The sequence below is a fragment of the Lactuca saligna genome, chromosome 3, assembly GCF_052625555.1.
Source record: "Lactuca saligna cultivar CGN05327 chromosome 3, ASM5262555v1, whole genome shotgun sequence".
In the NCBI taxonomy this organism is placed as follows: domain Eukaryota; kingdom Viridiplantae; phylum Streptophyta; class Magnoliopsida; order Asterales; family Asteraceae; genus Lactuca; species Lactuca saligna.
In genome coordinates, this window is record NC_136419.1 from 112,846,457 (window position 1) to 112,870,531 (window position 24,075).

At 33.8% G+C, this 24,075-nt stretch overlaps 1 protein-coding gene, 1 long non-coding RNA gene and 1 other non-coding gene across 3 annotated transcripts; 2 read left to right on the forward strand and 1 right to left on the reverse strand.

The window, feature by feature from the left end:
• Nucleotides 1-10,018: 10,018 nt before the first annotated feature.
• Nucleotides 10,019-11,182, reverse strand: LOC145033895 (uncharacterized). The gene is made up of 3 exons (XR_013677766.1): nucleotides 11,112-11,182; nucleotides 10,606-10,792; nucleotides 10,019-10,152 (listed from the first exon to the last, which is right to left on the reverse strand). It is a non-coding gene; the product is annotated as an uncharacterized LOC145033895 (long non-coding RNA).
• Nucleotides 11,183-11,954: 772 nt separating this feature from the next.
• Nucleotides 11,955-13,625, forward strand: LOC145037136 (UDP-glycosyltransferase 83A1-like). The gene is made up of 2 exons (XM_078985720.1): nucleotides 11,955-12,515; nucleotides 12,591-13,625. The coding sequence occupies exons 1-2, from the start codon at nucleotides 12,035-12,037 to the stop codon at nucleotides 13,499-13,501; spliced, it is 1,392 nt and encodes a 463-aa protein (XP_078841846.1). The 5' UTR covers nucleotides 11,955-12,034; the 3' UTR covers nucleotides 13,502-13,625.
• Nucleotides 13,626-23,550: 9,925 nt separating this feature from the next.
• LOC145038119 (small nucleolar RNA R71) lies at nucleotides 23,551-23,656 on the forward strand. The gene has a single exon (XR_013679186.1). It is a non-coding gene; the product is annotated as a small nucleolar RNA R71 (small nucleolar RNA).
• Nucleotides 23,657-24,075: the final 419 nt, after the last annotated feature.

A 24,075-nucleotide genomic window follows, 5' to 3' on the forward strand; every position in this document is an offset into this window, starting at 1 on the left:
TGTTTATACTGTAATAAAATTGAATGGCAAATACAACGTATGAAACCCTAAAACTAGGAGAGATAATCAGAGAAGACAAGGTCGATGGAATGAGCTCATCTCCACCTGATTTTTACTTTAAATACACTAAGTCTGGCCCCTTACTTAGTTCAGGTCAAAAGATCAGTGTATTCCATTCTCCAAGTTGGATTAAATGAGTTGCAGGTGATGTGTGTGAAACCAACAAGTTTTGATCCTACTTATTAGATGTAAATTAATCACACAAAAGGCAATGAACCTGTTTATTGGGGTATAGTTTTAGTAAGCAGGGTATCAAACTTAGGGAACGACAATTTAAACTAATTACTAAAATTATCTAATATTAACTAACAAATAATAAAAGAGGTGGTTTTCTCTAGTTTTACAAGACTAGAAACTTACTAACTAATAATTAAACTAATTAATCTAGAAACTAAGGAAGCAAATATTTAACTAAATTCAATAAGAAAGGAAACTTCTCTTTAGGTTCAACTCAATCGATCCTATGGCTGATTTTATGGTAATAGTGCAATGGATTAGTTGTTCTATTGGATACCGATTCAAGTGATTAGGTTCACATTCGCTACACTAAACCTTAGAAAACAAACTAATTCAAACAGTGGCCAGTTGTCTAATTTACTTTAATTTCCTAGATTATTTATTCGGGTTAATTAAGACATGTAATGGTCAACTAAATTGGTCCTCCAATTAACCTCTTGTTGATGGTCATCACACAAGCTCACATGGGAATTTACCTATTTTTCTATTAATTCTAGTTTCACATTCGTTAATCCTGGTCATATAATAAAGTGGTCACATAAATTATATGAGGTAACAATTAAGAGATGTTCATGCAATTTCATTCTCTTCCTATTAACAGAAAAATAGTTATCATTCAGACATAAGGTTGTTTAACAAGCTTAGATTAACAAAATTACGAATATAAAAGTAATCCTACCATAAATCAAACCATAATATCAATATTGTCTCCTCAAACAGAAGTTAAGAGGTTTTTAGCTCATGATTGAGGTAACTGAAAGCACAAAAACGAAATCTATATGTCTATGCATGGTGGAAACAATAGATTGAATTGAAAGTAATGAAAATTGCCTCTAATCTCCTTCAGAATCGGATTTGGGGTTGGATCTTCATTCTCTAGGTATTTTCTGGCTTCTATTCGCAGCTTTTCTCCCCAAGGGTTTTCTAGAAAATATTGTGTCGATCGGCGAAGTCGTTTTTATAGATTCGACCCGACTCGTCGAGTCCATGACCGACTCGTTAAGTACATCCCTTAATTCACGTGCACGGTAAGTTAAGGAGTCTTTATCTTCTCGAATCTTCATACCGACTCGTCGAGTCGACGACACGACTCGCTAAGTTCCTTCCATTTTGTGGACTTTTCTTCTTTTGATCATTCCAAAGCTTCCCAATGAGTACCCCCGCTTCTTTTTGCTCCCAAGCATTCCTTTTGGGCTGAAAACACAATTCACACACTTTTAAGTATCCTTTGTCCATAATATGGAAATAAATAACTAATAAATGATAAGACTTAATATTAAATAAAGGCTATATATGCACATATCAGCAGCCCACCAGAATAACATCATGACACACTTAGACCTTTCTATGTAAATGTTGTATAACACAACCCATTACTTTCTTTATCCCATCTAGACATGCACAAAAAGACCGGTCTTGGACCGGACCCAAAAAAAAGATCAAGACTGAAACGGTCTAGAACAAGACTCGACCGAAAAAATACCAGCACAAGACCATCTAGGACCGGTCCGAAAAAGATAGGACCTGTACGAAAAAAGACTAGACCGTATTGACACTGATACAAGACCAAGACCGATTGAGATTGGTTCGAAAACGGTCTCAAAAAAAGACTGGTAGCCAAACATTATAAATAAATCCTTTTGTGTTAATTACCCAATTTTTAATTACATGTAACTTATTTCATTTTTTTCTTTTATTAAACATAAATTATCATTTTTAAATATGTTTTAATCTATTATTTGAGGTTAATCACATATTTGTTAACGGAAACAACTCAAAACCGAAATAAAAGAATAGAAAATTTTCAAAACCGAACTAAAAAAACCCGTAAATCCAAACAAAAAAGACGCACGGAAAGACTGTGAGACCAGACCGAAAAAGACTGTGACCGGTCCGAAAAAAAATTCTAGATTCTTTATGGGCTAAAGTATTATTGGGCTAATAAGCATGTTGCAGGATGGCCTATGGTTCTTTATGTGCTAAAGGAGTGTTGAGCTGATGTAACGCCCTGTTCCAAATCATCACAATGCTTATGACCTTTAGGGAAAGGGAGATTTAGACCCATTTGGGGTATGGATAATGTAGGTTAGATGATTCGGGAGTTCGGTTTGTGATTTGGAGGTTTGGTGGTTTTAGGGTTAAACCTAGTACGTAGGGCGTACACAAGTGTACATTAGGCATACTAGTGGTAAGCCTAGTACGCGGGGCATAGATAGGCATATGTTGTGCGTACTAGTCAGATACGTCGTGGGTGCCTTATAGAGTATGCACGTTTTTTGATATGTTGGTGACGGTAGCGTTGAGATTGATGGTGGGTTTAGTGAGATGCCCTCTCTTGATATCACAATAAAAAACTTGAAAGTAAATTGTTAGTCGACGTCCGGGAGGGATTCCCGAGATGAAGCTTCAACGATCTAGTTAGTGTTTGTTCTGAAAAAAGAGAAAAAATATTCACTGGAAAGAGAGTCACCCTTCTTCACGATTAAGTAGGATCCATTTATACCTAGTTCTAGAGGCATGTGGACCTCAACTGATTCTGTTGGACATTCCTTCGTGGGGCATGACGTTGCGGACTCCTACTGGAAGATCCTTCGCCACATCCCTTTTGCATCCTCTCCTCATTGGCTAGAAGAGTTTTCCGGTGTTCTCAATCCCATTATTTTTCTTACTTGGATCTAGAACATAAGGAAAGTGTTTCGTATTTCTCATGTGGATAATGAAGATAAGGCTAATTATTATTCTACAATGCTCATTAGAGAAGCCTTGGTCTGGTGGGAAGCAACATATGAAGCTCTCAACGGGTTTGACCAGGAGAATTTAGCCTGGGAAATGTTTAAAACTCGTTTGCTGGAGAAGTATTATCCTCTAGACATGAGGAGGAGATTGGAGAAGGAATTCCTCGAGCTTAAACAAGGAGGAATGACTGTGAATGAGTATGAAACTCAGTTTAATCAAAGACCAAGGTTGCTACAAAGTATATTCCAACTGTAGATGAGAAAATTCAGTTATTCATGGAGGGACTACGACACGAAATCCATGATTTCATTGCCAATAGAGAAGTTCTTTCATTCGATAAAGTCGTTGAATATGCTCGAAGACGTGAGCATGACTTAGAAATACGTGGTGCCACTTTTACTGCTCTGAAGCATCCACGTACTGAAAGAACTGTTCCTATTCTTTCTTTTCTACCAGCTCAATCCGTTCGGACTGAACCTGGTAATCAAGTTCAAACTTAAAATGCCTTTCGTGGATGCGGTAGATCACAATCTTTTTCTATTCAATCGCCTTCATTTTGTATTTGTGGAAGGAATCATCCGGGAAAATGCAAAATAGACAAGGAATCCATTGTCTGTTATGGATGTGGAGAAAAGGGTAATATAAATCCAGCTTGCTCAAGAAAGGATGTTACTTGCTATTCATGTGGTATTACTGGCCACAAGAAGCGTTTTTGTCCTACTCTTACTAGTAAGATGACGGGAACTCAAGCTTCTATTCAACAACTGGTGAGACGTCAAGTCCCTATTCAACAATCAAAGGGTACTCCAACTAAAAAGGAGGAGGTGCCAAAAGCTAAGGGTCGTGTATTCCAGATTACCTAAGAGGAAGCACGCGAGGACCCGAATGTTGTGACGGGTACATTTCTTGTCAACTCTAGACCTGCTCACATCTTAGTTGATTCTGGTGCCTCAGATTCATTTGTGTCTTATTGAATTTGCGCATTCCTTTCAAATTGCATTCTTTGTACTCACGCAACCATTTCTCGTAGATACCGTGGTAAGTATATCATTACTTGCTGATAAAGTCTATAGGGATTGTGTTATAGAAATTGAAGGCTATACTTTTCTTGCTAACATGATCCCTATCTCCTTGCCCAACTTTGATATTATTCTTGGCATGGATTGGTTATCAAAGAACCACACAGAACTCTTGTGCTATGAAAAGATAGTACGCATTCCTATTGAAGGGGAGAATCCTATCTATGTCTACGGTGAACAAAGACTCTTAAAAATAATCTCTTTCCTTAAAGCTCGTAAATTCATATTGAAAGGGTGTTCTATCTATCTGGCCTACATAGTTGGTGTATCAAAAGAGGAGAAGAAAATTGTTAATGATGTTCTCGTTGTTAACGAATATCCTGATGTTTTCCCCGATGACTTGCCTGGCCTTCCTCCGGATAGGAAAGTAGAATTCCGAATTGACCTTGTGCCTAGTGATGCTCTGATTACAAAGACTCCTTATCGTCTTGTGCCAGCTGAGATGAAAGAAATGATGATCCAACTGCAGGAACTACTTGACAAGGGTTTCATTTGACCGAGTACCTCTCCCTGGGATGCTCCGGTACTGTATGTCAAGAAGAAAGATGGATTGATGCGGATGTGCATTGATTATCGTGAACTGAATAAGGTGACTACCAAGAACAAGTACCCACTACCCCGCATCAACTATTTGTTCGATCAACTTCAGGGTGTTAGCCATTTCTCAAAGATTGATCTAAGATCTAGCTATCATCAGTTGAAAATTCACGAGCAGGATGTACCGAAGACTGCTTTTCGTACTTGATATGGGCATTATGAATTCCTTGTTATGCCATTTGGTTTAACAAATGCTCCTGCTATATTTATGGATATGATGAATCGGGTATGCCGCCCAATGCTCGATAAACCAGTTATCGTATTCATTGATGATATTCTAATATATTCCAAGTCTGAAGCTGATCATGCCATTCATCTTCGTGCGGTATTAGAAATTCTTCGAAAGGAGAAACTATATGCTAAATTCTCGAAATGTGAATTTTGGCTTCGCCAAGTTCAATTTCTTTTCCATGTTATTTCTAGTGATGGTGTATCCGTAGATCCTATTAAAACCGAGGCTATTCAAAATTGGGAAGTGCCCCGTAATGCTTCCGAAACTCGCAATTTCTTGGGTCTTGCAGGATATTACCAGAGTTTCATTAAAGACTTTTCTCGTATAGTTGTACCTCTCACAATTCTTACACAGAAGGAAGTGAAGTTCGAATGGGGTGAAGCACAAGAAAAAGCTTTCTCAACTCTAAAAGATCTATTGACTCATGCTCCAATCTTATCACTCCCAGAAGGTGATGATGATTTCTCTGTATATAGCGATGCTTTAAGATTGGGACTCGGTTGTGTGTTGATGCAACGTGGCAAAGTGATAGCCTATGCCTCAAGACAACTGAAAGATTATGAAAAGAATTATCCCACTCATGATCTCGAACTCGTCGCAGTGGTATTTGCCCTAAAACTTTGGAGGCATTATCTTTTGGTACAAAATGCCAATTATTTACCGACCACAAAAGTCTCAAGTACATATATTCAGTCAGCAAACTTTGAATATGAGACAACAACGAGCCATGGAGCTGATCAAAGATTATGATTGTGAAATCCTATATCATGTTGGAAAAGCCAACGTAGTTTCCGATGCACTTAGTAGAAAGTTTATTGCAATAGTATGTGTTATGCTATTACTCATACTACAGTAAAATTCACTATTTTAGATGAATTAGAGAAATGGAAAGAAGAGGCCCTAAAGCCAGAAAATGTGAAGAAAGAAGGGATGATACATTATAATGATGCTTTACTTGATGATCCGCGAGGATTAAAAGTATTCAAGAATCGGCTGTGGATTCCAAAGATTGGTGGATTAAGACATAAGATTTTAGATGAAGCCCATAAATCTAAATTTTCAATCCATCCTGGTACAAGTAAAATGTACCATGATGTAAGAGCTGATTATTGGTGGCCTGGATTAAAGAGATACATTGGAAGATATGTACAGGAATGCTTAGTATGCTTACAAGTCAAAGCAGAGCACCAAAAGCCTTATGAAACCCTAGAAAGTCTTAGTGTTCCAGTATGGAAATGGGAAGAACCGTCCATGGATTTCATTACCAAATTGCCAAAGACTGCTAGACAGCATGATAGCATTTGGGTAATCGTCGACCACCTGACTAAAAGCGCTCATTTTCTTTCCATGCGTGAAACGGATCCACTGGAGAAATACGCACAAGTATACTTGGATAAAATTGTTTCAAGATACAGTGTGCCACTAAAGATCATTTCCGATCGTGATACTCGCTTCACTTCTCACTTTTGGGCGAGTATGCAACGTGAATTAGGATCTGGAGTTACTCTCAGCACAACTTATCATCCCCAGGCAGATGGTCAGGCGGAGAGAACAATCCAAATAGTAGAAGATATGCTTTGTGCATGTGTCTAGGAGTTCGGTGATAACTGGGATAAATACTTACCTCTTGTCGAATTCTCGTATAATAATAGTTACCACGCTTCAATCAAAATGCCACCATATGAAGCATTATATGGTCGCAAGTGTCGTACTCCATTATGTTGGCGAGACATAGGACAGAAGATCCTTGGAGGCCCTGAAATGATTCAAGACACCACCAACAAGATTCAAATTTTACGAGAAAGAATGAAAGCGGCCCAGGATCGACAGAAGTCCTATACAGAAAAGAGGAGGTGACCCATATAATTTCAAGTGGGTGATTTTGTAATGCTGAAGGTATCCCCATGGAAAGGCCTTATGAGATTTGGGTAGAAAGGAAAGTTGAGTCCTAGATTTGTTGGACCTTTCAAAATCATCCAGAGAGTTGGTAAACAAGCATACCATTTAGAATTGCCTGAAGATTTAGCAGGTATTCATGATGTGTTTCATGTGAGCTATCTGCGCAAATGCTTGAGCATCAATGATGAGATAGTTCCATTATCCGAAGTGAAATTGGATAATAAGTTAAGATATGTAGAATATCCGGAAGAGATCGTGAATGAATGAACAACTAATCTACGTAATAAAGAAGTAGAGTGGTGCTTGTCAAGTGGAAACACCATTCCAAATTATACTTGGGAAAATAAGAATGAGATAAGAGCAAAATATCCCCATTTATTTTAATCGATGTAATTTCAGGGATGAAATCCTCAAAAGGAGGAGGTATTTGTAACATACACGTTTTGAAATCGTTTTTTAAGTAAATAATATAATGAAATATTATGTGAATTTTCATGTTGAGTTCTAACAGATAGTTTTTACTAGAAATGAAGTAAAACTATGTTTAGAATCACTCATAAAATATTGGAAGTCTTATGAGATTCCAATTAAAAGCCAAATAGTGAAATATAGAGAAAATATAAAATTTGAAATAAGTAAAATTTTATTATTGAAATTTGTAGATAATCTCGTTAGAAACATTTAGGTGAAAACCTCATCGAAATCCGAGTTATAACGAAGAAGTTTTGACCAATTAAAGATCCGCGACAAAACCGGAACGGCGCCGAATAATGTAAAAAGTGAGTTTTTGATAAACTAATTTTTAGCCTTAGTAATCTAAATGAAATTCTTAGTATTCGTTAAACCAAGAAGTTCGATAAAAAAAAACGCTAAAATCTGACTTCGTATGAGGAAGTTATGAGTTTTCGAAGTTTCAGCTTAGCAGTAGACAGCTAAAAATTCGAATTTTAGATCGAGTGATTTTTAGCCGATACAACCAAAATGAGAATTGATGGTCTCGTCATTTGTAGTACAACGGTAAAAAGTATGACGAAAACGAACGTCAGATAAAGAAGTTATGATTTTTTAACGGATTTTCCTGTCCCGGTCTGTTAAAAATAATAATATTAAAATAAAAGTCAAAATTAGCCAACGAAGTCTAAATGAAAGTTGTAGAGCATAATTTTAGCTATGCGTGCATATAATGAACGTCTAAAACGAAGCTCGTATGCGAAAGTTATGAATTTTACAAGATTTGGCACATTTTTAGAGAAATTTCACTGAGTCACCTCAGACACGTCATCCCTCACTTGTGAGGCCTCCACGTGGAACCTCCTGATAGGACCGAGCTTCACGTGTCATCTTCTGATTGGACCAAGTCCGCAGCTCACTTGCATTCAGACACCATCGCATGAGACACCCCTCGAATGACCTCGCACTACGTGGAGCCTTCCCATTGGACCGAAGTTGGGTCCAATCCGAAGGTGCCATTTGCGAGCCAGCTGTTCCGACCCTCGCATCCGAGCCTCGTTGAAGCAGCCAGCTGGTCCGAGCCTCACAACCACTTGCCCTCTTCCCCTCGCTTCGGATCCGAACCTCGGCCCTATATAAGGGTGCGAGACCTCCCGAGTAAATGTTAGAAATTTGCCACTTTTTACCGCTAAACTTATATTTCTTCTACTTCCACTTCGCTCGAAGCCCCGGTACTGATTCCAAAGCCCGAAACACGCCCCGATACTCCTGAGAAGCGTGAAAAAATTTATCTTTTCGGTTTTGAAGCTCTACCTTCGCAGAGCCCGGATATCAAGAAAACTCCCGATTTTCAACGAAGAAAGTGATATTTAGAGCCGAAGTGCTGCCCAAATTAATATTTTAGCCCCCGGTTATTTCATGGTAAGTTTAATATATATGAACAATTGTATGTTATGTGTTATATGTGCTATGTGCTTTTCAGTATTATTATTCCGGGATCATTTTTCCAGGTTATTTTTATTCGCTATTTTTAATAGCAAAGAAATACCTTTGACCATGTGATCAGTGAAAGGACTTAGATTCACGTTGGTACTGGTATGTTGCCTCTGTCCATGTAGAACATGTCTCCGTAAGATAATGATTTCTATTTTATGGTATTGGCAGAAGGTTAGATAGGGCTATAAGCCTGAAATCTACCAAAATGTTAATCTGAAGTTCTATGTCTTTCATACCATCTGGGCCAAAGCTTTATTGATGTATATCAAACATGAAAATTGTTATGTCTCATTGATTGTATATCTTTAAATCAAATCAATGATTGATATGGAAAGATTGTCACATGATTCACATATGCCCTTGTTGTTCCTTGTTCCTCTTTGCTTCTGCTATATTGAAGTATATATATGGCATATCGTTATATTGTATTTATTATTGAACTCATTAAGCGTCATCGCTTACCCTCTCAATGTTTAACAAATTGCAGGAGATAAGCATCCAGTATAGTTATATACTGGCAGAAGATTTTTGAATAGTTTGAAACTATTGTATTGATAGAAGCTTATGAATAGTTTGAAACTATTGTATTTTGCACTCCCATATGTACAAAACTATAGAATCCTAGGAAGTTATGTAATATATAATACTTTAAAATAGTCGGTTTGTATCCAGTAGTTTGTAACCTCTTTATCAATCTAAAATATTGTTTTTATGAATATGCAAATAGCATGTTTTGGGGTAACTATATTGTCAAATATGAAAGTTTTGTTCTTTTATAAATACGAAAGTTAGGGTCTTATATATATATATATATATATATATATATATATATATATATATATATATATATATATATATACATACATACATATAAATACCAGCCGTCTACCCGCGTAATGCGGCGGACGACCATAAGGGTGGGGAGGGAGTTTGTATAGTTTTTTCGGTAAGATCAGCAACTTTTACAAAGAGAATTTTCTAAAATTCATCAAACAAATTAGTGAAATTAAGACCAACAAAATTAATCTACTCAAAAAATGAACAATAAGTTTAATCTATTAATAGGCATGATACTTAGAATGTTAAAACCCCCCTAATGTGTATTAACACCCATAAATTGTTGGTGAAAGACATTTTTAAATGTAAGTGTATACAATAAAAAAAATTGATATCTAAGCATAGTTATACATAACTGGTTCTGATGCAGAATTATATAAAATAAAAAAAATTGGGCAAACAAATATTATTTGATTTTATCCCTTCAAAATTCCAAAAATAATCCCCTAGCTAGGACGAAGAATAAGCATATAAATAGCAAAAAACCATAATCCCATGCTTTTATCTCTTCCATACTTACAATAGCTCCTGCTCAATAATAAACAAAAACAACACAATTAGACAGAAAACAAGTATTCTTGAAATTAATTGATTTTGAACTAATAGACTACCAATGAGAAAAGTATGATTTAGTATTAGGAAATGGCCGTCAATGATATTATTTGTCAACCATTTAACTTTTGTGTATTTTCCAAAGAAAACATTATGGTATCGATTTACACATAGATTGTGATATTATAAGAATTTGACTTTCATGTATGCTTGCGACACCAGGTAAATCCAATGTGATTACGCTCTTGCATTTCACAAGATGCAATAGATTTTATAGTTTATAAAATTTTAATATATTGCTTTTTCGGATCCAAAAATTGACATCGATTATCAGGTTTTTACGTCCAAAATGAACTCAAACATTCAGCCCATATAAAAAAACTATAAGATATAGCTTGCTAGAAATATATAGGCTGAAATTGACTTGACCTTCATGTTGTATGGAGGAATATAGCTGCTACCAAATTCCTGTTGGGTGATCTTGAATGATAAAGGAGCGAATGACTGTCTTCGCCATCAATAACCATCATCAAAGGAACCTATATGTCTACCTTCAGGGAAGCTGGTCAATATCCCTTCATTCTTCAAAAAGTCTCTCTTGCTAACATTAATGAACCTGCCATGAGCAATTAAGGAATAAAATACTTTTGAAAAACAAGGCAGTTAGGTAAGATATTTTTGAACGATAATTCAATTCAAGCAAAAGCCAAACCCATAACAATCAATGGTTACATATTGTTGAAGCATGTTATTTATTGAATTTCAACAAACTTTTTGTGGAGGATGGATCTACCAAAAAATCATATCAAAAAACAAACTCATCAGGAGGAAAATCACGATAAATCACATATGGTCAAATATGTTAAAAGATAATATAGTTGATTACTTGTTCAAAAAAATGCAAAATAATCGAGAATTCAAAATCAAGAAGATACCTTTAGGTTTGCTTCACAGTTTTCTTTTCTTCAAGTTTGGTACCTACGTTTCTTTTCTTTCCTCTATGTGCATTTATACTTAAATCATTGCTGGCATAAAAAATAAAAAAAAAATCTATAAATAAACAACTTTTAAAAATAAACACAGTTGAGAGAGAGAGAGAGAGAGAGAGATAGAGAGAGAGAGACTTAGGTGGTGTGAAAATGGTAGTGTAGATCGAGATCCATGACTTACAGCCTGTAAAAAGAAAAACAAGTTATGATTAGAGAGGTGACTTCATGAAAAAGAAAAGGGACCGACGGTTTACGGTGCACATTTAGGTTTCTTTAACATTTGTTGAAACTACACATGAGATAAAGATTGATTTAGTCTACTAAAACTAAGGATTCAGGTCAAATAATAACTCCATCTGAAACCAATTTAATCGGGTGAACTATAGTGAATATTTGGTCAATTTTGCGAGATTTTTAGGAGGATTCAAAGTTTAAACGTATATATGATCTCCATGGGTTAACTTAAGATTTTAATATTATTTTATTGATGTTTGGTTGTACTTTAAGCTTTAATACTTGGACGTGTTAAAAAATATTATTATTATATTGAATCTATTTATATATATAGTGAGATTTCTTTTATAAGATAGTAATATATATATATATATATATATATATATATATATATATATATATATATATATATATATATATATATTATGAACTATTTGCTAATTTTTGCTTTATGATAACTTTCCACAAAGCAGCCAACTAGCCCCTTAATAAAAAAAATAATAAGGCAACCAACAAAATAAACAATATAGCCTTGACGTCTCAATTATTTTTGTCTATAAAACGGAGCAAGCCACATAGTATAGAGAAAGCACTATTACTTGTTTGAACCTCCAAGAAAACGTCCCTCACAAATCATGGCAAAACCTCATGTTCTAGTCATACCTTATCCCGCACAAGGCCATGTCATCCCTATAATGGAGCTTGCTCAACGCTTAGTCAACCATGATGTCAAAGTTACAGTTGTAAACACAGAGGTCACTCACACGTTGGTAACAAGCAATGCATTTGAAAATGATGGTTTTAGTGATCTATTGCAGTTGGTTTCAATCCCCGATGGATTACAATCATCGGCGGACAGGACTGACCTTTGTAAGTTGACCAGATCAATACTAGAAACTATGCCTGGCAAATTGGAAGAACTTATAGAGAAAATTAACAAAGAAGACAGCAATAAAGTTACCTGTATTATTGTTGATGATTGCATGGGATGGGCCATAAAAGTCGCAAAGAAGATGGGAATAAGAAGAGCAGCTTTCTGCCCAGCATCGGTTACTACGCTAACTTCCATGTTGAGCTGTCCGAATTTGATTGCTGATGGAATCATTAACAACAACGGTGAAAACATGCAACGATTACCCATTTCCTTTTCTAAGAAGGTCGTTTAACCTTTCTTGAATTTTTTTATTTCAGGCATACCTCTTAATCAGCAGATGATTAAGCTATCAGAAACCATGCCGCTTATAAAACCAACGAACCTCTGGTGGACGCGCTTTGAGGACTTGCCGACTGTAGAAGCTTTTTTTCAAGTTGTAAAAGAAGCTCCTGAAGCCTACAGATTGACGGAATGGCATCTATGCAGATCAACTATTGAGCTGGAGTCTGGAGCACTTAACCTCTTCCCCCAGCTATTACCAATTGGCCCTTTGCTGGCAAGCAACCGACGAGCTGACCAAGTAGGTCACTTCTGGCAAGAAGACTCCACCTGTTTAGCATGGCTCGACCAACAGCCACCATGTTCGGTCATTTACGTAGCATTTGGGAGCTTCACCATTTTCAATCAAACACAGTTTGAAGAATTGGCACTTGCTCTTGAACTTAGCGACAGACCATTCTTGTGGGTTGTGCGACAAGGCATGACAAAGGAGACTACAGCTGCTTTCCCAGATGGGTTTGTGGAAAGAGTAGGTTCTCGTGGAAGAATACTGAGTTGGGCACCTCAACAGAAAGTGTTAGCTCATCCTTCTGTGGCTTGTTTTGTGAGTCATTGTGGTTGGAATTCTACTTTAGAGGGTGTTACAAATGGACTCCCTTTCTTGTGTTGGCCATACTTTGCTGATCAGTTTCAAAATGAAATTTACATTTGTGACATCTGGAAGATTGGGCTTGGGTTTGAAAAAGATGAAGCTGGTATCATCCGAAGAGGGGAAATAAAAGGTAAGGTAGAGCAGCTGCTCGGAGACAATACATTCAGAACTAAAGCGACGGATATCAAAGAGAAGGTAACAAGCAGTATTAGAGAAGGCGGATGCTCACACAAAAATCTTAGCAATTTTATTGAGTGGATAAAAGAGAAAGATATAAGCTGCCAAGAATCAAATTAACACTGTGCTATTGTATGAACAAGACGTACCCTTTCATTTGTTTCCATATGTCGAGCTGCACTTAAGTTTTACTCGTTTAAGAGAGCTAATATACTCGAAATTTTAGTAAGCGTTAATTTGTATGCAAGTCTTATACATATATGTTTGTAGCGAATTTTTTATTAATTAGGCTTATATATATGCTTGGATTATATATATTGGCTATACAATGTGCCGTTATAGTAATATTTTTTTCGATTATATTGGCTAATCCGTTTTTCAATTATGTAATCACAAAGATGAGTGATCCGTGTTATGTTATTGCTTTTTGACTAATAACTAATAAGTCTTTTTATGAGTCGGTATAAACAGCACTAGTTTTCGCAAATATACCGACACGGAAAAATTGCGTTGCAAAGGAGGGCAAGAGGCTTGGGTAATCATCCGACAGATTTTATAACACTCTACTGATAGAAATTTTTGTTTGTAATACCAATAGATTTCCGACAAACTTTTTTTTTTTGTTGAAAGGAAACTATATATTGTTTAACGACAGCTTCCATGTAAGTTGGTAAGAAATCGATTGCCGATATATAGAATCATTAACAACAATATATGGTGAAACATGCATACGATTACGCATTTCATTTTATAATAATTTAATCTAGTTAAGAAGGTCGTTTAACAGTTCTTAAATTTTTTATTTTAGACATACCTATGCTTAAGTTGCAAGAATCGGTCTTTTTTATATATCCTAACGATATAAGTATATTAAATTAATTTTAAAAAAATAAATAAATAAAATAAACAAATGAAAGAATATTATAAAAAATTGTTTATGATAAAAAAAAACATAAGTTAAATAGATGTATGTATATTTATATCTATATCGATATCTATATAAATATTATATGGTAGGTCATTACTTTCAATTTTCAATATGTTCAACATAAATCATATTTAGTAAAATTGCAATAAAGTTACTATATTTACTAAAATTGCAATAAGTTACTATATTTACTATATTTAAAGTTTTCAGTAACTATTTGTTTCTAATTGCAATAAAGTTACTATATTTACTAAAATTGTGATTTTAACACTATGTTTTTTTTTTTCATAATTAGATCACTATATTTATAGTTTTGTTGCGATATCAACCAAAATAAATAACATGATATTATTGTGATGTGGAAGCCATACCACACATTTATGTGTTGTAGCATGTTTATTAAATGGCCTGAATCCACACGTCCAACATTGTGTGCACGAAAGAAAGGTCAGTTTGGCCCATGGCCGTAACGCGACCCTCCGTATGACGCCGCACGTCTAGGAAATAACTTCCTTATAAAAGAAGAGTCACCATCCTCATTTCTTTCCACCAATTCTTCTAATTCTCTCTCTCTCTCTCTCTCTCTCTCTCTCTCTCTCCCTTGCCCTCTTGAAATTTCGGTCCATCGTGATTCGAATAAGTTACTTTGACACTTAATTATATAACCTACTTACTTGTTTCAAGAATATTCAGGTGAATTAGTCTATTCATTTAACTCTATTCCAATAGTTCTCACATTCTAATATACAAAGAAAATATATTGCCACACAAAGTATAGTGAGATAACTCACCTAAATATTCTTGAAACAATTAAGTAGTTTAGATAAGAGTAAGTGTAAATTACTCAATTGATGAGGTCCAAATAGTAGCGAACAGAACTTTGACATTTACTTCCTTTCTTTAGTTATCCTTCGAAACCTCGAGAGCTTTACTACTTGGATTACAGAATGAGGAGTCGAATCATAAGGGACCGAAATCTTGATGTGGAGAGAGATAGAGAGAGAGAGAGATAGAGAGAGAGAGAGAGAGAGTTGGAAGAATTGGTTGAAAGAAAGGAGGATGGGTGACCCTCCATTTATAGGGAGGCTTTTGCCTCACCATGTCGCACCCTATAGAGGGTCGCGGCGTGGTCATGGGTCACACTGACTTTTCTTTTTTGCATACAATGATGGACATGTAGAGTCAGGTGCATTTAATAAAATGTGTCGCGGCACATAGATGTGTCATATGGGTTTCACGCTACAATATTATCATGTCATTTATTTTGTAATGTGCTAGATTAATGGTAATCAGTTATTGTGTTTGATTATATTGCAACAAAACGGTAAATATAGTGATATAATTGAGAAAAAAAACACAATGTCAAAATCACAATCTTGGAAAACATACTGAATTTATTGCAGTTCGAAAAAAAGTGATTACGAGAACAACAGGTAGAACAATTCATTTGGTTGATATTTCAATAAAAATGTAAATATAATAACATACTTACGAAAAAAACAACATGGTGTCAAATTCAAAATTTCATGGTAATATAGTGACTTATTTTCCATTTGCTCTATAATTTTGGTTAAAAATAATTACTTTATTGTCATTATACATAACATGTAAAGTTTTATATTAATTTGATACAAAATTATATAATAATCGAAACTATATGATAATATAAAATCAATTAAAACTAAATTTTTGAATGACATTTAACCGTGGTTTACAAGTATAGATGACTACAATTATATATAACTTTTTTATAAGTGATATCTTTTTATATTCATATTTACTATTAGTTAAAGAACATGTTAGACTTTATACACATAAATAAAGATATATAGTGAATAAAGTCATCATCATTAATAATCTAAAAACATTAAATCTACAATTAGCTGCTGATGGTATCGATTGTAAACTAGTGTATGTTAAATTTTAAAAATAAAATGATAATACATTACAACAAAATTTAAAAAGGAAGAAAAAGTACCATGCACTTCAACTTTGCTAAAATTCATATGTTAATTAAATTGTCAAAGTCATTATTTTTATAACTTAAAAGATTAACTTTTAAAATATTTCATTCTCTACAACATGTATAAATATCCATTTTAGTATGTATTTACATATTATCAAATAGACATCAAAGTTGTATATACATATTATATACATAGTAGTTAAAATGAATCTAAATAAATGGCATATATGTGTGACTCAAAAATCCATACAAATGTTCAAAAAATCTTCTAATGTGTTGTATGTTTTCTATAACAAATGTACATCCTTCGTTTATTGTGTGTAGCTAAAGTAAAATAACAAATTCACTATCTAACGATTTTTTTTATACAATGTTAATTAGATATGAAAGTTTCTTAGGAATAATACATGGTCATTTTAAATGTTTATGAAAATATTTCTAAGAGACTTAAAAAACGTTTTTAAAAAACCATACAATTTTATTCTACATAACGCATGAGTATTCGCCTACTATATATGATCGAGATCACAATTTGCATATAAATGTGGACATCTCTTTGCAACAGACACATCATTATAGACATTTTAAGATAACTTTGCTTAATATTTATCATAAAATAACATGTTACAATTTATTTTATTAGGTCATCCATATTGATCTAATATATATAAAGTTTAAAAACTAATTTAAACTGTACCTTTGAATCAATCAGATCGAGAATTGAGGACAATAGTTTTTCAACAATGATCAGTTATATGTAATTTTATAAACTTGAGGACAATAAAAAAATCGTTTAAATCTGGTTACTGGATTTGGATAGTTAAATTTTACTTAGCCCGTTAAAAACAACCCATTTCCAAAGGAAATTAAACAACTTAATCAATTTTGAGTGTACATAACTCAAATGCCGATTCACAACATTGTCGAACACGACCTACATTTACACTAAGCACCAGTTTGATACCAATCTTCTTAACTTGAAGATTGGTACTCCTCAACTTACACGTATATGATTTTATAATATGGTTCATTATGATAATGATTTATGTTTATGAATGTCATATTCTTGGTGTTATATATATATATATATATATATATATATATATATATATATATATATATATATATATATATATATATATATAACACATACACAAACCCACAAACACACACATACACATGCGCGCACGCACACGCGCGCGCGCGCACACACACACACATATATATATATATATATATATATATATATATATATATATATATATATATATATATATATATATATATATATATATATATATATATATATATATATATATATATATATATATATATATATATATATTGTTACTTTCAAAGTTTGTTACGAAAGTTTATATTGTAATATTTTAGTTTTCATTGTATAATTCCAATAATATGTTTTGTATCAGAATTTTGTACAACTTCGGTGCGTAGTGAATGTAACATAACTGATTTACAACATATAATTGCTTAGATGTCATCATCCTAATGGTTATTCTCTAACCAACTCCTTATTTTTAAACCTAAAAATACAATTATTTGTTAGAAGGTAGGGTAAGTCTTTTGAGTAGTTCTTATATCCAATTTTTTTTTGAACTCTCTGGCTCTATTTTGAAAATATAAGGATTGTTATGTTAACATTTCTTACATTCTTTTTGTACATGATCATGATTCATATGTATTGAATTAGCCAATCGATCCAACAAGTGGCGTTAGAGAAGTAAATCTTTAAGTTGATTTCAAATCATTAAATTTTGTTTTGTTCAACGACTTCGGTTGTTCTCAAATTATGATTTTTAGGTCTCTTGTGCAATTACAATTTATTTTCATTTTTATATTGAAATTACTGTTCTTGAAATCATTTTTGTTTGAATTTCATTATTCACTCTTTCATTTGATTTTTAGTTCAAATTTCAACTGAAAGCGTAACAAAAGAAGACTCTCGTGCCATGCCGTTTAATTTTGTCAACTAATATTGGTCAAAATACTAGGATTCCAATTCACTTCTGATGTGCATTAAGTATACCTATCAACTTTTAGATATACAGACCTAACTAACTTAACTAATTTACGCACCTATAAGTAGTGTACCTAGTTAGATTATAGAATAACTTAGGTAAGTCAGGTGTCGAACACAGGAAACATGATTTAATTATCAGTAAAAGAACTATTTTTAATTAAACTAAGAAAACAAACTTAAAATTGGGTTTTTTTTACCAGTTTTGCAAGTTCATTAACTGAGTTCAAACTACTATCAAATAAACAACTATTAAAACATAAACAAGCAAAGAATACTATTTCTACTTCAAGATTCACAGAGTACTTCTGTTTAGTTTCGTTTTCCCCCTCTCATATGGTGGATTTCTAGTGGATGGATTATATTAATTACTAATTTTTTAATTTACTAGTTATTATGATCAAATACCTAGATGTACCAATTTATGAATTACCATGCAATGATCAAGCACAAGTTAAACATCAAATTGATATAAGTATGAATTGGACTATGAATGATAAATCTATTTGTTACTACCCTATAATCAAGTCAAGCAACCAAGCACAATTTATAAATCAATTACCCTCTCTAACATAGTTAAAGTTATTAACTTTTATTTACTTAACCCTAGGATATACTTAACCCTAGGATATCATTAATCACCAACTCTAATTATTTAATGATCATAAACAATTAGGTAACAATTCATGCAACTTGAATGATCATGGAACGTGATTAATAAGCAATATAAATTAACACTTCAACATGCTAGGATTTTCATTATCAAACACAAGTAAAATCAACTTAAACATCCATAATTTTGAAATCAACACATAATGATCGGGTTCATCTTCACCAAACAGAAGTTTGGGATGATTAGCCCATAAGTAAAACAGAAACAAACATGAAATCAATGTTAGCTAGAGAAGAAATGGTAAATTCTAGCAACCCGAATGATTCAATGATTATCATCCTTCAATTATCTTCAAAGCTTGAGTTCAAATGGAAATCTTTACTTCTGAGGGTTTTCTAAGGGTTTTTAGTCGTAATCCTTAGCTTAATACTCAAGGCTCTCTCAAAACTTCGACTTAATACCATATATATATATATATATATATATATATATATATATATATATATATATACATACATTTTCCTAAAATTTGGTCATCACAGCGTAGGGAATAGGTGTCACGCTGTGGACATCTTTTAAATCCCATATGTGGCAAGTCATATGATAATCACAAATCTTCTCCTCCCCACAACGTGGGATAGAATGGCCATGTTGTGGGCACCCTTATATATGACTTATTTTAACTTTGATTGCTATAGCCCACTTTTTTCTGATTTTTCTTTTTTTTATGTCGAGCATGTATTTGCTGCTACAAAAAAGATATTAAACATATTAAGTACCTTTTGTCCTAAAATGATCACAATTGTAGCTAGAAATATTAAGATAATGTACAAAATATATGATTAAATATGCACATATCAAAATACCCATACTTGACTTTTGCTTTCCCTCAAGCAAAACTGGTTTTTTTATATCATCATATGATCACATCAAAAACCTAGCCACCAACATTGTAAAAGACATTCCCATTTAAGCTTCTCCATTACATCAAGATCGCAATGCATATATTTGTGTCTACTGATTCCTAAGAACTTCCCCAATCCTAAATACTCACAATCCTTTTAAACACTTCCTAGTTATTTTAAACAACTTTCATTTTATGCATCACTCCGAACATATCCTCAGAAAATTGTCTTAAACTGAAGGAATTTTTGGTTAATCTCCAAGCATACATATGGTAAAATAACCTAGAAAGAGAAACCACAATAAATAACAACTTGGGAAATTGTCTTGTTCTTTAGTCTTTGATTTTTTGATTTCCTGAACTTTTCTTCATAATATTTATTGGTCTTCATAGCTTTGTAGACTCTTATTCAATCAGTCTTTATATCTTTTTTCTTCTATTTTTCTATATCTTTTTCTTTTTTCACATTTTTTTTTCTTTTCTCACTTTTTCACTAAAAACTAAAAATCCTAAAAAAAAAAACATATGCATAAGCAAGAGAACTTAACTTGAACACTTATTGGTTAGAGGTATTAGTCTAAATTGCAATGACTATATAAGCTCTCCTAGTTACATTTCAGGTATATGATGTTAAACATATTACATCCCTCAAACTAAACAAGGTTATGCTTTTGTCTCATCATTTCATAAGGATAGAGAAGCCACAAATACACTAGAACATTTATTGGCTCAATTAAGCCTCAAAACTCCCATCAGATTGTCCCACACAACATTAGCAACCCAAGTCTCAACATACAAATATAACAATTTTTGTAACTAGATTCCATTTTAGACCACTATTTCAATCCTTTCTAAAAAAAAATCCTAGTTATTTTAATTAATTTTTATTATTCTGCTTGCATTCCTATGTTCAACCTTGTACCCCACACTTAATTCATGCAATGTCATCATTGCATACTTAAACAATTAATGAACATAAAATGAAAAAAAGGAAAAATGAAACAAACTCCCCTAGGATAGTAATGGTGAGATCGAATTCAAAAGTCGTGTGGTTGACATCTTGTATAATTGTTGGAAATAGTACTTTTGGACTCTCTTCTCGCAAATTTAAATGTGTTGAATAAATATAAGCCAAAGAACCTCTTCAAAAATTGTGTTAAATATGGCAATAATGTGGGAAATATTCACCACATCGTGGTGATAAGTCTGAAAAAATTCAGTTACGATAAAAGTACATACGTAACGGTATGGCGGTCATGACCATGTCATGAAGACTTCACAGAATGTCTTGTTAAGCCAAAATATAAAACATCTATACTTCTCAATGGCTTAGGACATTTCAGATCTCTTCTTGTATTTAAATTCTACCAAACTCTTCTGTCACCTAATAGGTACCCCACAATTATTCAAAGATATGGTCTTCGACTATAATCTTCTAAAATCTCTCGACTTTTTCCCATAAAAACTTACCGTCTATCCTGCATAGTAAAAAATAAAGCAAACTTACTAGATAAATTCAGAAAACATTATGATCATTCAGTTAGAAAAAAACAACGAAAATAAAAATAAAAAGGATAAAAATTCTTCAAACATCAGGTTTCCTCCCAATAAGCGCTTCTTTTTGGAGGAGTGTTTAGCTAGACTACTTCCCGCTCTACGTTGTATCAGTTAGGAGCAGAATCTCCATATGCTTCATTTTCTCTTTCCATCTTCTTTCGTATACCTTAATTCTATCTTTGTACACTTTTTCGAATTTTCCTTCTTCTTTTGATTGGCATTTTCTTCGTGTTTTTGTTTCAACCCTTTTTCTTTTTCCAGCAAGTTTTGTCTTCCTATCTTCTTATTTCACTGCTCCTTCTTCCACTTCCATCTTGCCAATTGTTGGATCATTTTTCTCTTTTTCAATCTCCTTCTTGCTTATCTCCTCATCATCACCTGAATCAAACTTTTCTTCTTCAATTGCTTCATCGACCTGAGCCTTGGGTTTAGTAAACTCAAAAACATTAAAAGTCATAGGAGTTGAAGCTTTTGGCTTGGTATCCTTTGGTTCTTCAACTTGAGGCTTCTCCGAAGCTTTCAATTCCTCCTCCACCAGTTTCTCTATTTCAACTATTGCATTAAGAGGTTGTTCTAATCCTTTTTCTTCTTGTACACGCTTCAAATCACTCACTCTTAACATCTCATCCAAAGATCTATCATGACTCACTTCTTGGTTCATTTCAAAATTTATTTCTTCGTCTCTACTCGAAGTGTAAGCTTTGAATCATGGATGTCAAAAAGAGCTCTTGCGGTGCTTAAATATGGTCTTCGCAAGATTATGGGAATGTCTTCATCTTCTTTCTAATACCACAAAATCCACTGGAAAAATGAATTTCCCAACTTTCACCAACAAATCTTCTCAAATGCCATGTGGATGAGTTGTGGAGTGATCCACCATTTGAATTGTCATTCTCGTTTTTTGTCGCCTTGCTAGAGAAATCTTCTTGTAAAAAGAATATGGCATGATATTTATGCTAGCCGCCAAATTGGCTAAAGCATTTATTGAAGTAGTATTTCCAAATTCACAAGGTAAAGTTAATCGACCCGGATCTCCCATCTTTATAGGCAATCCATTAATGATTGCAACAAAACTAAATTCATTAAGAACAATAATAAATGCTTTTTATAACTCTTTGCAGTTCATCATCACATCCTTAGCAAATTTAGGGAGTTTAGTCATAGATTTGAGGAATTGAGCATTGATAGAAAGGGATAGCACTTGTTCCATTAATTTCTTCTTTTCCGACTCTAGAGGATTCTCGAGGGCTTGAGATAGACATGGCAAAGGAGGCTGATATGGTTTTAAAAATGAGGAACTATCATTCTTCAGTGGCCACGACATGGCATGCTCGATACAGCGTGGGCAGTGGGCATATGAGTTTTTCTATTGTTGCCTCAGACCTTCCTTCTTTTGGTTGTGGATCGGGTTGTTTGGTGCTTGTTTCATACATCAAAAAAGCCTTATAATTTCCTTCCTTTTCAATAAATATCACCATAACATGAGATTGAGGAATTTGATTGGGAATTTTGGGTGGCAATCGATCATTTACGATTTTGGTCACTAACCCAATTGAGTCTCAATGTTCTTAATTGCAGCATGTCGATTTCTTATCATAGCGTCAGTTGCATCATGTCTTTTCTCAAAAACGGCTGCAAAGCGTGCGAGCATCAACTCGAACTCGGATTTATTTTTGGGTGGTGGTTGTTCTTTTTATAGAAGCCTCAACTAGTTTGCTTATTCTTCTCTTCCTTTTGCTTCTTGTATTCATCGTAAGGAAACCACTCCTTAGATTTCCTACAATCCTTATCGTACTAGTCCCTGCTAGAGTAACATACTTGGGATTTTGTTTTATTTCCATTTGCATCTAAATCACAATATTTGGTCAAGTACGGCCCATTGCAATTATAACACCCTACTCGTATAGAATGTATAGACTGGTCTAGTTTTTTCATTCACTAATCCATGTTATCCTTGCCATGTTCTCATGTCCTCCATCAACTTTACCTCTGATAGCATCTTCTCGTGGGTTATAGTATTCTCTTTAGTGCTTTGTGAATTCTTTAATCAATTCTATGATTGTTGTTGGATTCTTCTTATTAATCGACCCTTGAGAATCAAGAAGTTGCCTCATTGTAACATTCACCCCATCATATAAAATAGACACATCTTGTTGTGTGTTCAAGTCATGTTGAGGATAATTTTTCAAAAGACCCTTGTATCTTTCACAAGCTTCGAATAAGGGTTCATCGATTTCTTGTTGGAAGTTAGAAATCTCTTTTTAAGTTTGGATATATTTGAAAGAGGACTAAATTGCTCAATGAAAGCTTCATGAAGTTTGTGATAGGTTCTTATTGTTCTAGGAGCTAATGACTTAAACCATATCTTTGCATCATGAGTAAACATCACGGGAAGCATTCTTACTAAAACTACATCTCCTGAAACATTTTGAGCATTGAAATAATTTGCAAGGTCCGAAGCTTCATCAATATGCTTGAAAGCATCTTCATAATCTTTCCTGGAAAAAGGTATATCTTTGAGAATGGAAAGAATACGAACCTTGAGCTCAAAACCCATTGAAGCTGGATTTTTGGGTGAAACTACACCGGGGCCGTTGTCATTTCGCAGCCTTTTCTTATACTCCTTCATTGGCATATCTATAATTTCCTCTATCTCTTTTGTTGAATCAAGGAAGTGACCTTCTTGAA

Bases quoted from the DNA above. Each gene is read 5' to 3' on its own strand.
- LOC145037136 (XM_078985720.1), top strand. From the start codon at position 12,035: ATGGCAAAACCTCATGTTCTAGTCATACCTTATCCCGCACAAGGCCAT. The intron at 12,516-12,590 runs GTGAAAACATGC...TTTTTATTTCAG, and splicing joins TGGAATCATTAACAACAACG to GCATACCTCTTAATCAGCAG.